The sequence below is a fragment of the Cydia splendana genome, chromosome 10 (assembly GCF_910591565.1).
Source record: "Cydia splendana chromosome 10, ilCydSple1.2, whole genome shotgun sequence".
Taxonomy (NCBI): Eukaryota; Metazoa; Arthropoda; class Insecta; order Lepidoptera; family Tortricidae; genus Cydia; species Cydia splendana.
This window is the reverse complement of record NC_085969.1, coordinates 2,424,088-2,438,607: the sequence shown is the minus strand read 5'-3', so window position 1 is coordinate 2,438,607 and position 14,520 is coordinate 2,424,088. Positions and strand designations below refer to the sequence as shown.

The following is a 14,520-nucleotide window of genomic DNA, read 5'->3' as shown; positions in this document are numbered from 1 at the left end:
AATTGCGTTCGGAAATCAAACAATGCATTCGCGGCAGAGGGACGGAGGTAGCCAGACAAGATAACCAACATAGCCAACAAACTGGCGTGGTAAGTGCGGTTCGCACACTGCGCTACATGCGGGGCGACCATGCGGTGGTCGCCATACGGACAGTCTCACGATTAAAACAATTTCAAAGTGAATTTGCAAATGTAATGCACTGACATTAGCTGATAAGAGCCGCATGTGATTGTGCGGATTATGTTTTCCTCTGCAGCGGAAATAGGGTTTTACTGCCAAGGTACCATATATCAGCTGCATTTGAATTGCAAGATAACGAATAACATAGTAATAATAATTTCATGTTAATGGTTTTAATCAAATATAATAAACGATGCATCGTTATTACTTAATGCTCATTATAGGCTCACTATTTTACACTACACAACATTCACAACAGGTAAAAACGCTATATTTCCCGTAGCGGCAATTAATTTTAATTCAACTAAAATCCCTTACAAAATATTTGCCTGCTAAATTCACTGAAATAAATATATTGACCGAAAACAACAGCCAGCCGACTAAACTAGTAAGTATGATACCGCCCACATGATCCAATTCAGTCCAGAACAATACGTTATCGGATATCTAAAAAAAATGTATTCGCGATCTACACTTATAGAAAATTAAACATAGAATAATTACTCGGAAATACAATACTCCAATAACTTTCTCAATATGGCAGATAGCTAGGGTTTCTGCTCGAGAATTCTCGAGGCGAGAAATCTCGAGAAATTTGTCCTAAGTCGAGACGGGAAAAAAACACTCAATAAATCTCTTGTGATAAGTATAAAGAAAACACGCGTATAACACGTGATGTGTCTATAGTGTTATTCTTTAGGTAGTTAAATAAATGTAAACAATGTTTTTTTTAAACATTTTCAGGTACTTAAAACATTTAGTAGGTAGTTAACCAACCAAATACAATCGCCTTAATCTGTCCCCTATCCTATCGTTCTGGCTTCAACCGATTTTCATGTTTTGAAACTTTTGAACTATCATGACGTGTCTTTTTATTAAAAAACGCTTTTAAAAAATTTGTATCTATTACTTATGAAAGCAAAATAATGTAAATTATCGTAAGTATATGATTTGTAATTTTTACTTTTGCGGTTATTTAATTTCAAGTGTTTTTCAATAATAAGACACGTCATAATCGCTTATCTTTTTTTCAATGCAAAAAAATGAATTATAGGGCCATGTAATAACCATTATACTATCTTATCTTATCTTATTGTTTTCGGGGGCCCTTATACTAAATTACTATTGATAAATCAAATCATCCCGATATATTCCTATTAGCAAACTATCTCAATTTTACCAGGTTCATTGTTACGTTTATTATTTCGTAGTTAAACTTCAGTAAGTTTGTCACATCGAGTAAATTGTCTTGAATAAAATACCATAGGTATTGTGATTTGATTACATTTTGTTAAATACCTAAAGAAAAACAATATAGCACCTATAGTTTTATTTGTTTTGTGTTGAATTTTTGATTATTAAGTGCAATTTATGGTAAATAAAAAGCTGCCATGTTTGATTATTGATCTCACCTACGATTCCTATGAGTATGATTAGTAATAAAGCAAAAAAATTAAAATAACATGGTGTTTTTTGAAACTTTCAAAATTTCTCGACATACTCGAGAAACTCGAGAAATCTTGGTCGAGAATTCCCGTGCCTCGAGAAATTACAAAGGTCGAGAAACCAGAAACCCTACAGATAGCTGACGTTATTTTGTAAGAAATACATTCCATAATGAATCGGCTAAAATATAATTGTACCCGCCAATATTTTTGACGTTTGTCAATACACTGTAGCACTCCTCCTCCACCTCCTGGTCTTGTTACGTTTTAACGTGTTTATTTATCCCATAACGAACAGAAGACATGCATAAAACAGGCGCATTTCCGAGCGTCATGTAGAACAGCCGGTGGAAGCATATTTTTTGCTCGGATGCATCACATCCGCCGCTTCCGAGATTTGCATCAAAAATGTATGGCTATCTTACATATAAATCGATATACATACGAATAGCTTGACGTACCGAGTGGCGAGCATACGTGAGTGCATATTTCAAGTGTTCTGCGAGCAACTATAAAATAAAAGATTGCACGCAAATCGCACCGCTCAACAATCTTGTATGTATGTAAAGACATTTTTTTTATCGTTATCTCTCTAACATTAAGAGGGAGCGTAAGAGCCCGCTCGACATTCTTTGCCGCTTTCGATAAATACCTTTCTATTGTGAACCATTCCACTTAAGTAACGTCAACGCAGCGCCAGATGCGAGCAAGAAAATATCAAAAATTCTTTTGTCGACAATTTCACCATATAATTTATACCGCGACGTATTCCGAATTACCAACTGATATATGTACCTGCCATTCTAGCGTTCCATTTCACGGAGAAAGTACCTACGCGTCTACCACGACTGAAATGCACGTTATTTTCGCACGCATTATGCCTATAAAACCCCGCCTTTCAAGAAAATCTTTTATAGAATGGAGCATTTAAGTGACGTAAGAGTAACCATCAATCACGTACCTACGTTACGAAGAAATAACGTTTATTACCTATAAGTATAAACCTTTAGACATACCTATACTTATTTCAATTGATAATAACTTTCTTGAATAACCATCACCCCTAATAATGAATACAAGTACTTAAACATATTTGTGACGTTCCACGGGAAAAGGTACCTTATGAGGGTTTCTAGTTTCGGAGATATGAAATGTTTTGTAAAGAGGTGAAAAAATGCTCAATTTTTTTTTATTGTGTGATCTGAAACCTTAATGCGTAACGTTTGTTTACCTGTTTTTATTTTTGTTATAAGTTAGTTATAAGCCTAGTAATGTCGTCTCAGAGTTTAGTAGAAAAGGTACCTTATGGAAAAAAGATTGAAAATTCCCAAAAAAACTAGTCAATACGGGAAAAGAAGTTTGGTAGAGAACTGTATTAGCATTCTGCAAAACTAATTTGATAATTTCAGTTCTGGTTGGGGCGCCTCGCAAATATTATAACCGTACATCGACCGACATCACAAATCCAAGTAGCCTGCTATTATACCAAAGTTACTCTCGTCAAGTCTTTCTTAACTAGAATAATCTTCATTTGGTTTGGTCGCATGCAGTAAATCAGCCATTGGTTTGCTGAAAATTGCCAATACCCGACGCATTACCTTATGGAATATCTGAGGTCATTGAACCTCAATGCCGCTTATCTTCAATAGCAACCGAAATATATTATTGATAAGAAATAGACGATTTATACCATTACCAAAATATTATTAGTTTATCCTAACTGTTCCATCATCATCATCATCATGCCTCATCATGTAACTTAATCACAAGGTACCTTTTCATTACATACAAATTATTGGTCTTTTTTAAGATTATTATGACGAAGAACTAATTAAATTTGGGGCAGTTTAATGTAAATTAATATTTTCTATTCATAAAAGATAAACTGTAATATGATTGATATTTTGTAGTGATGTATTATTAGATTTATTTTCATAAGGTACCTTTTCGTAAATGTATGGAGCCAATACTGTTATTGTTATGTAAGTTTAAAGTGGCATAAGGGGTTAAATATAGTATTTAGTTGGGGTTTTAGGATTTATTTCATTTGAATGACAGAATTTCTTTCATATGTGCTCAGAAAATTTGATTGTGTGTCACATTAAAAGTAAAAATATTAAATTTTGTGATTTTATATGAAAAAGTCAGAAAATACATTTTCACCTCTAAATCGGTATTGTTTTTTGCTTAAACTGTCTGTCAGTGTCGTTTTCTAATAGATAAAATTTAAATCTTGAGAGCTCATTGCAATCAATCGTGAAAATGAAATAAAACTTTATTTTCAAGAGATTGGTTAGTATACACATAAATCAGTCGATATCAAAAGTTTCTATTTGCATTACAGAACAAGTCGCAATATTTTTTTAATCTCAGATATATAAGGTATTATTATTTGTAGTCAACTATGTAACTTACTTCAGGAACATAGTTTTTAGGCGGCTAAACTTAAAACTTCTCTATCGTAAAGTTGCTCATTTCACAACATTATTTTCAAAAAATCATATCTCTGTAACTACGCAACCTAGAAGGTTGATCTTTTGTGTTATCGATAGCTTATTTATTGTAGATTACTGGGGTATGCATAACTCCATACCCGCCATAAGGTACCTTTGACCGTGGGACGTCACATTTTTGCTTGAAAACAATTACATATAAGTAGGTAATTAATTCTACAACGGCATGAATAACAACCTACCTATATTTTGAAATAATATTAAACTTTGCGTGGATTTGTTCCTTTGTGCACAAATTGCTAACAAAAACAGAAAAATCTAGATAATGACCGCAAAAAGTGCATTAGTCACTTTATTTTTTAGAAGTCGTCGAACAGAATGATATTTATCTCATGGCTCAGAGATTTTCAGTGAACGTTCTAAAAGTATTATAAACTTTGTTGGTTATACGTGCCACGAATTCTTAATAGAACTTACGCTAAAAATATGAATTCATGCTTCTACAATTACCACGAGCTTTCACGTGCCCTTGTCAAATTAAATATGAAAGTAGCCGAGATTAAGAACTCGAGAATTCTTTTTGCGAATTTCTTTAAGTACAACTAGCCATTTTTACGCAAAAATGTTTAATTACTAAACGAAAATCAGAACAAAACAGAACAACAGAACTTGTAAAGCAGAACAAAACTTGTTTCTAGGTACGTACCTCACCTACATTATAAAAAAACGTACATGCATAACTCGTATAAAATCGAAAGATAAATTAATTACAGCGTTATCTACAACAGAATTGCAATAAACGACCTTAGTGTGGAGTTATTTACAAGCGTTAATTAGGCACCTATTTTAATGCGCTGACGTTACAATGAAGTGCAGTTCTAACCTTGGAGAAAATTAAAAAGGAATATCTCTTTTATGAGCGGACCCTATCATAAAAACCGCATCTAACCGGGACAGACTCAATAAATGGCAGATTTGTGGTCACGTGTAATACCAACATTACTAATAAAAAATATGTCAAATTGTGGAACTGTAGTAGGTATGCCACGTCACTTTTTGTATTTTGTCTGTGGTTGAACTAAGAAAAAGTTTATCTACGGTTACTTATGTCAATGTTGAAAGAAAAAAACTGCTGTTGTGTTGTTTACTTTACCGCCGTTTTTTAGCAACCTAACCTATATAGTGTTCTAGTATATAAACTTTAAAGTGTAATAATTGTGGATTAAGTTTTCGTCAGTGTTCATTTTACGTTCGTTTTCCAGTACCTTTCTACTAATCAATATGTAAGTACAAACAAACCCTTCAATCTAAACCACATACTCCTTTACTACTTCAACCTAGCCTACCTATTTAAAATTTCTCGGCTGTTGGTAAATGAACACTTAACATACCTGTTACTAAACACCGTAACATTCTCGAGCTATATAATCATAATCAAAGATAACGAGTTCTCATGATAAAGAAAGGGGCAAAGCTCGGGCAAAGGGCCAGGGCCCTAAATCTTACAAAGCGAAGGACGGAAACGGGCAACAGGAATGCAACCGAAACAAAGAGGTTAGAGAATTGTGTAAGTAACAAAGGGAGAGTCAAATGAATCAATGACATTACAGGGCCCGCAGCGGCCGTGTGATTAGTGCAGGACTGGAATGGAATGACATGAAAGGGAGGCTTATGTTCCAACAATGGACGGAAACTAATCTCACACTGACTTACTATCTAAACAGCAGTTCTATGCTGTTGACACGTCAGTAACCGCACGTTACCTAAGCATAGCCGTATATACTACACGTATTGTTTCCGTTCGGCTATTACGAATGCTATAGAAACTAACTACTAGTAATTAATCATGGCATGATGCGTTGTACAAGGCTGAACCTCAATGAAAAACTGCCGGTACACGAGCACAGATAGCTTGGCGGTTTGTTTCATTCATCTCCCCACGCTGGTTAGTGACGATTGAGGAAGATCAGAACCCAACTCCGAGGTGACGTAACTACCCGTGGCTGTGCTGCCAAATGGGTTACAGGCGTCACTCGCCCCACCCGCGACTCATTACTCGGCTTGCACTCTTTCCTTCGTCTAGTCTGCCAAGGTCAATACGCCACGCGCCATAGGACGCACTGCAAGCCGGCACGCGGCGAGCCTAGACCAGCCTCCCGGCCGCGGCACTGATATAAGTAAGGAAAACTCCACTAACCTGTTCTTTTCCAACTCGTTATGAGTGGTCCTGGAACAAAAAACATACATTTGTAACCGGCCACGGCGACACTTGCCTATCACGCGAGAGAAACTCTCCACTAATTAGATCACGTATACACTTGCACTAGCACTGTCGGCGCTCACCTGCTGCCCTGCGACTTCTTGGTCTTCGGCCGTCTCCCGCCCGAGCGGGTCTCCTCGTACGCCGGCAGGTTCAACGCATAACCGTGTTCCGCTTCTGCAACAAAGAAAACTGCCATTCCGTCAAAATCAGCTGATTACGACACGGCAAAAATAGACGGGAGCCATGTTGACGTGTGCGTCTACTGCACTCGATTGACAATTCAAACAAAGAAAATCCAATTCACCTCTGTCTCGCCTTTCGAGGTATTCAGCGGCTTGGATGAGTGCAGCAATACTCATATTTATATCCCGGGTTACACAGGTATTCACGAACGTCACACGACTTATTCGATTAACTATAAATAAAAAGTATATCGGTCCGCTCCGAAGTTCACGACTGCGTTCACCGATGTCAAAAACACACTAGACGAGTTGGGACGCGCGACCGTGTAAACCGCTTCGTGATTAGTCGGCGACGTTCGTACGCGCTCGGGCCGCCAGCGCCAATCGCGGCGCGGCAATGCCCACAATAAAATACCTGGGTCAATCACGTGAACTTTGTGTTTCCAAACAAAACATTTTTTTTCTATGCGCTGCTGAAGTGGTATATTGAACAAGTTCTATTTGCATGTATTCATTGTGCTGTATGTCGGCTGTGCATTGAAATGCACTCAACTGCACGCTAACAGCCACGATCGGTTTAACTCCATCGTTTTAGTAATAATTCGTAACGTTTGTAGGGTGCAGCGTTTGACCGGCTACATAAACAGTCTTAGATGCTTTCTATTATATTTGGCGAACACAGCCTATCTCCATTTTCTAAGCAGTTTAGACTCATTAGCAGCATACAGCTTTTGGACAAAGGGGACGGTTACAATAAAATAATTTAAAATTATAATTTCACCGGTACAATGGCTACGGACTTATGGGGCGTCAATAAAAGGCAACAGATTTACATTTGCGTAACACTTTTAATATTCAATATTTTCAAGCATATCTTGAGGGTCTCGTTCAATATTTTTAACATGTGGATTCTGGCGTACAATACTGGCAACAGATGCTTTCTTGGCTCCTGTAACAAAGAAGTATTCGGGATTATTATTAAACATTCAGAAAGGTTCTTAATGAGGAACTCTCTCTAAGAGGAATCTAGTATACTTCCCATAAGACACAAAATCAATAGGATTTCTATAAGATAACCTAGTGATCATAAATTAAGTACATACAAGTGCATCATACATTTATAACGGCTGTTACATTGAAATTAAGAACATTGGACGCCATTATTTCAATACATGTTACGTTTGTATAGTGCGACATAAAATTGTAGAAATTAAATAAAAAGGAACTAAAAAATCCATACTAAATTGTTGCCATGTTTAAGCATTTTAGGTCAAAAATGTGACAAATACGTAGGAAGTGGCGCCCCCAATAATTTTCTACAATTTCTTGTAGGACTATAATACGCCAACTACAAACTAAATTTATTGTGTGCCCTAGGCGACTTTAGGCGTCGTTGACGTTTAAAGGGTTAATTGTATACAAGGGATAAAACCAAAAAAAAACATATTGTACATATTAATGGTCCAGCACAGAACACCTTAACTAGAAACCGTTTGTATGATTAGCCCCATGTTTGTTTTAACCATTTTTTGGATGATCAGTATGATCACTAATAATGAATAGCAAATTAAATCAATGTCCGACGGATTTAACCTGTTGTAACAATGCACTCGATAAAAATAAGTTTTTATATAAATTAAATGTGGAGAAGACCATCTATCAGGTACATGCTCTTTCGTCGCATCTAATTCATGCGTTTTTTTACACATACCTACACCACTTACAGAAGGTTGGTAGAGCAGAAGGTGCGAAGCTCTTCTTTTCTGACTGTGTCTGAGCGACATACGTAATGCTTCTTCCTTAATAGTTCTTGCCTATGACGGTCTTCCCAACCAAAAATGTTATATGCCGAATTTCCCCACATTGACCCTAATATCCAAAGTACATAGATCAACATACTGTTAGTATCCTAATTCTCCTGTAGTATTGGCTGAACACTCTGACCATAGAGCATAAAAAGCTGCAGATCTGGTGTGGACGGAATTCGCATGTAGTTTCCCCTACATCCATGGATTTGTTTATGAGAGATGGGAACCCCATTACGAAGTTGAATATTAAGCTCCATTCATCCTGAAATCATAAATTAATTAAATAGAATTGACAAAGGGAAAAAATATTAGTTTGTTAGTTCGCACCCATTACAATGGTTAGTCTAATGCCAGGAATTCACTTCGTGGTTTGTTATCGCAATAAATTACTGTGTTACTATCGTTTGGAAATTCAAAAAAAGAGAGTTCATCGTTTCCGCTGGCTTGGCCACCTCAAAAGGATGGGAGAGGATCGCGCGGTAAATAGAGCATATTTGGGTCGACCGACTGGACGCCGTCCTGTAGGTCAACCTAAGTATTGGCGGGCGGATAGAGTGGAGATAGATCTCCGTGAGCTCGGCGTCAGTGAAAGCTGGCGTGAATCCGTGCTCAGCGCAGGACAGGGCGGAGCAGCGTGCTCTTGTGTCGGAGGCCAAGACTCATTTTGGGTCATCGCGCCAACCAAGTAAGTACGAGTTTTTGAACTTGCAATGTGATTTTGAATTGGATAGGCAGAAAAGTGTATTATGCTTGGGCTTAGACTAAATGACCAGTTAGTTTCTGCCTACCCACTAAAACTATCCCAAGTTAAATATTTGGTCAAAAAGTTAGATATTCCACAGTAAATAACATCACAGGGATGCAACTCTTCATACCATCAGGTCATTTGACATTAACTTTACAAATATGATAAATTTAGATGACTAAATTAGCAAGATTATAATACGGATACACATGAAAATAAATTATAAAACAATCATTACTTCCTGTGTGAGTAAACTGAAATCCGTATGCTCAAAGTCTGATATAGGAGGATAAGTTCCGTCATCAACTTTCTCATTAAATGTCCGCACAATAGTCTCCAGCCTCGCGCAGTTGTACAGTATGAAAGCAGCTCCTGAAAACAAGTGACAGATGAGGTTATTAAAAATATCGGCACTAAGATATAATATAAGAGCATGAACACAGAAGAATTCTGTCAAAGAACCATGCAGTGATGCAGTCCAAAGGTCCAGTCTTGTAATTTAGAGATGAGATTGATGATAAGGTAAAAAAAATATTCTGGATGTTTAAACAAAAACAACTTAACTGATATATGACATATAAAAACACTTTATAATGTGACAGAAAAGGTTTTGACTCAGCTTGGTATCAAAGTATCTTTTGGATACCTGGTCTTCTGTGGAAACATTCTTGATGAATGTAAGTATGACCACATCATATGATTCATATGTTATACACCGTGTTTTTATTGAATTCCGTTAACTTCGGGGTATAGTTTAGTACGTTTATAAGAACTAAATGGCATAGTTAATTTTCAAAAAAAAAATTTTTTTTTGTTTTCTTTTTTGTTTTTTATTTTTGTTTAAAAAGTAATTAAATGTAGCATATAGCGTTGTTGTAACACGGGCATTACATTTAACTCAACCAAACAATTGAAATCTGTGACATATCAATGTCATTTCGTACATCAATCGACCGAGATTGTACTTAAGTTTAGTAGCAAATGTATGAACTCATTCTAAACACTAACCAATATGTAAGCCGGCCCTAAGGCAAGTGTACACGCTTGTAGAGGCCTTATAGGAAAAAAATAAATTATGGATTATCTCCGAAATGGACTTAATTAGAACATCAGTGTCTTTGAGAAAGTTACTTGATTTAAGCTCAGGAATGCACCCTTGAAATTAACGGAAATCAAAAAAAACATGGTGTATAGAACTTGGCAGGTGGCTTAGCATAGACATAAAACACAACATAATATATGAAACACTATGTATACAAAATGAATTTATTAACAAATGAGATATACTAATAGGACCTCTTTTTATACAATTTTAATTATACTAATAACCACTTTTCCATTATATCAGGGAGTTAAGATTTAGTGACAAATGTTGATACAATTTGAGTCCTACACTTACCTTTACTTGACCCTGTTGAAGAACAGTCGCAATTGATTTTGACTGCGCTACTAGGTTTGGTCTGAAGCAATTCAAACACGGCAGCTGATTCCCCAAGATTAGCTATGAACTCTCTCCATTTTGAGTCTGTGGACACCCTCACCCCATACTTGTGTTGAGCAATTAGTGTCATCTCATCTTGCCGGAGCCTGGAAACAAATGATAAAAATGTGAATATGATGAAACTGGGATTGTATCGTATATTTCATAATTGTTACATATTTGCCGTGACTTATTTTAAAAACCTGTTTTAATTAAAAGACACATCAAGATTGTTTAGCACATATTTATCCATGCTAAGACTGTCTTAACAGTGAGTTAACCTTGGCTGAATTTTGGTAGCTCACTAAACCAAATTTACATGGTCAAATACCATTATTAACTGTAATCATAATGAATACTGGAAGTTAGGATAGACTATGGTATAAGAAATGAAAGATGTTCAACAATAAGACATGACCATGATTAAAGCCTTATCTTCCTATCTTTTATACTTAGTATAAACTTTATTTAATTCATATTTTTTTCATAATTCATAATCATCATTTAGTTTTTACCACAATGAAATTGGCTCTATTAAATTGACACACTCACCTTATAAATTCATTGCCATCAACAGATCTTTCCTTGCTGCCTGTTTTAGCATTAACAACAGCCCCACACAGCACCATTCTACTACCATCAGGGCAAATACGGGACGATTTTGAGCTTACAAATATGGGCGTCTTATTCTTGCATAGAGTACAAAGATTCTGTATAGTTCTGCTTAGATTTCGTAAACGGAGGGTCGTCAAGCTATCATCATTACAAAGTGGATCACACGTAACTGAATCAAGTGTTTCATTTAATCTTTTGATAACCGTGGCGTTAACATTTAAGGCTTCTGTTAATCCTATACGAATAGACTTTGTGCGGTCGACAAATAAGTGAATCCGGTCTTTATGTTCTTTAACTTTGTTTACTTGTAGGAACCAATTTTGTGATTCACGAACGAATTCTTCTGTTGATTTTCCGATGCACTGCATCAAGCTATCATTTCCTTTCGCCTTTGAAGCATCAATATATCCGTGCCAGGATTTCACTTTATTTGGAAAGCTGAAGTCGCCGTGTAGGTCTAAACTTTCAGAATGTCTTTTTATTAACAATCCTTGCCCGTCTCTGATTTCTCCAGTTAGAAACAAAAAAACGCTATCGGTAAATGTGTCTGCAACGTTTTCTATCATTCTTTGTGAAATTTGTTTTATTTTGTTTAGTAAAAAATCACTATCTCTAGCGAACACGCTTTTGTGACGTTTGTGACGTGACGTTGACGCGACAGTGACAGTTTGGATTAAAGCCGGGCATACACGACGAATGTAAACACTTCAATTCACTCAAAGAATATAATAAGATTGGATTTTGTATGTAAGTGTGTGAGAAGTGCGACTGTGTGCACCTTTCCCCCCAAGAAAAATGGCAGAAAGATTTGTACGGTGAGATATCGCTTTGGCCCCTCCCTTCCGATGTGTCGGAAGCCGGTGTTGCTCGAAGATACAAGTAGTGCTACTCCACCGCTACTCGAAAATGAACCACCAAATTTAATAAATTATTGAAAGATTATTACAATTTTGTTTCGACGCATCTCAAAAGTTTCTAAACGAAAATTAGCTGACGTCGCAACTGACGTTAACATTTTCGCTAGCTGTCAAATCAAATGCAGTCCAGCTGCAGTCTCGCAGGCTTTTTACAGCACGTTTATTAATATCGACGATAATCTTTACAATTCCGACTCAAGATTATGCTTTAATACAATGACGAAGTACTTACATTATTTGTTTTTCATCTTTCTGTCATGGCACGTCGCCACGGTCTCGTCCGCCGATCACCTGCTGGAAGGTATTTATTGTGGAAAAGAAAACTGTTACGAAGTCTTAGGGGTCAACAGAGACGTGACAAAAAATGAAATCGGAAAGGCATACCGCCAGCTGGCGAGGAAATACCATCCGGACATGCACAGAGATCCGGAGGCTAAGAAAGTTGCAGAAGAGAAGTTCAAGCAAATCGCGACCGCATACGAGATACTTCGAGATGACGAAGAAAGGACCGACTACGATTACATGCTTGACAACCCTCAGGAGTACTACGCCCATTACTACAGGTACTACCGGCGGCGCATGGCACCTAAAGTCGATGTTCGCATTGTGATTGCTGTCACTATCTCAATTATATCGGTAATCCAGTACTACAGTGCCTGGTCAAAGTACGACACGGCTATTAAGTATTTTATGACTGTGCCAAAGTATAGAAATAAAGCTCTAGAAATTGCCAAAGAAGAAACGAAGGAACTAAACTCAAAGAGTAAAGGGAATAGAAAAAGCAAGACGGAGCAAAAGGAGGAGCAAGATAGAATCATACGCAGAGTTATTGAAGAGAACATGGACATTAAAGGAGCCTATGCAAAGCCAGAAATCACAGACATTCTCTGGGTGCAGCTAATAATACTGCCTTACACTATTTCTTATTATATTTATTGGTACATGAGGTGGTTTTGGAAGTTTACCATTTTAAGGCAGCCATATGAAGAGCAGGAGAAATTATATCTAATTAGGAAGTATATGAAGCTAGGTCAGCACCAGTTTGACTCATTAGAAGATAGCGAGAAGGAAGAGTATCTTGATGAAGAGTTGTGGATTAAAGACAACTATGTAGCTTGGAAGGCAATAAAAGATGAAGAAGCCAAGAAGGCTTTAGCCGAAAATAACAAATACAAACAGTATCGGAGATACATCAAGTCACACGGGGTGGGACGAATGACTTTTGATGACTCTTGATGAAATTATGTTGTGATATTTATGTTAACTCTAGGGTCTTTTCAACCAAAATCACTTTTGTACTGTCTTATTTATTTATACATATTATATGTTTGTGACATCCTTTGGAGAGTTACGGTTAATGCATTTAAATCTATTTTAAAAATAAAACATAAGTTATACAAGTAGTTACTTTTATTTATCTGTCTCAACATGAACTACATTGATTCAATTATAATAATAGGTACATAATTACATTCATAATTTACATTCATCACACATGGCAATTCGTTAAGGCATTCTAACCCCACATCAGGCGCTCATTTTATACAAGTACAACAAACATCTTATATCAAGGCAAGTAATAGATTCACAAGATCATTCGATAAGTCCCAAACAATTACATTGAAGACTTTCTATCAGTAATATTTCAGTATTTTGTACCAGCAAATTATTAGATTAAAGTGTATTCGGATAACTTTGATAGCGGGGTAATTGTGAAAATGGCAAATATCTACTAAAACTAGAAGCACTTCCATCTGTATCAACAGCAAGTAAAGTGTTGCTAAAGTATGAACTGAAGTGCTCCTGGTTGTACCTATAGATATTTGCCAGTTTCGAAATTACCCCAATTTCGAAGTTAACCCAATGCACTAAACACTTGTTTATTATGAAAAATTTACTGTAGCATTTGGGCTTTACAGAACAACCTTGCGGATATTATAAACATGAGATCCTTAATTTATGAATTATTATCTCACAGTATCACTTACATGTTCTGCAAGTCTGATAACTTGATCTCAAGTCATTTAAAATCAGTTTTATATTATTAATTGCATTGGCAGTGCATTTGTGATAATTATTTTAGTATGCAACATCAATATGTAATTTGTTTGCTATAATATTTCAGTGTAAACGTCCAGATAATCAATATTCTGTCAACAGCTCTTCAACAGTGGCGTAGCGTGAACTAATCTAGCCGGAGCGAAATCGCATGTGCGTGGCCCTTTTGTTTCACTGTGCCCGAAGGGGCCTCGCGCGTGGCCCCCCCGTGGGGGACGGCCCACTTCGTACACGCCTAGCTACGCCACTGCGCTTCAAAGCATTCTCTAGCTTAATGTATAGGTCTAAATAGTCTTGATTACACGACAAATATTATTCCTAACATTTTACACATTTGCAAAAGGAAATTATGGAATGTTATAAATATAATTTAC

General features: G+C 36.6%; 3 protein-coding genes across 5 annotated transcripts in view; 1 reads left to right on the top strand and 2 right to left on the bottom strand.

The window, feature by feature from the left end:
* LOC134794194 (max dimerization protein 1-like) overlaps nt 1–6,896 on the bottom strand; it is a 621,339-nt gene extending 614,443 nt beyond the window's left edge. For 2 of the 3 annotated variants that reach the window (XR_010144641.1, XM_063765934.1), the window contains exons 1-3: nt 6,646–6,876; nt 6,422–6,530; nt 6,276–6,305 (exon numbers count right to left, since the gene is read on the bottom strand). Coding sequence is in view for 2 of the 3 variants with exons in the window: in XM_063765934.1 (XP_063622004.1) it covers nt 6,276–6,305; nt 6,422–6,530; nt 6,646–6,700 (194 nt within the window). In the remaining variant the exon portion in view is untranslated. Of the gene's footprint in view, nt 1–6,275; nt 6,306–6,421; nt 6,531–6,645 lie in introns of all 3 variants that reach the window. The other variant, XM_063765935.1, reaches the window with a different exon arrangement.
* Nucleotides 6,897–7,351: 455 nt separating this feature from the next.
* LOC134794180 (DALR anticodon-binding domain-containing protein 3) lies at nt 7,352–11,806 on the bottom strand. The gene is made up of 5 exons (XM_063765910.1): nt 11,109–11,806; nt 10,476–10,663; nt 9,315–9,448; nt 8,423–8,593; nt 7,352–7,472 (listed from the first exon to the last, which is right to left on the bottom strand). Exons 1-5 carry the CDS (start codon nt 11,735–11,737, stop codon nt 7,353–7,355), a joined length of 1,242 nt encoding a protein of 413 aa, XP_063621980.1. The 5' UTR covers nt 11,738–11,806; the 3' UTR covers nt 7,352.
* Nucleotides 11,807–12,219: 413 nt separating this feature from the next.
* LOC134794188 (dnaJ homolog subfamily C member 25 homolog) lies at nt 12,220–13,488 on the top strand. The gene has a single exon (XM_063765925.1). It carries the CDS (start codon nt 12,305–12,307, stop codon nt 13,322–13,324), a length of 1,020 nt encoding a protein of 339 aa, XP_063621995.1. The 5' UTR covers nt 12,220–12,304; the 3' UTR covers nt 13,325–13,488.
* Nucleotides 13,489–14,520: the final 1,032 nt, after the last annotated feature.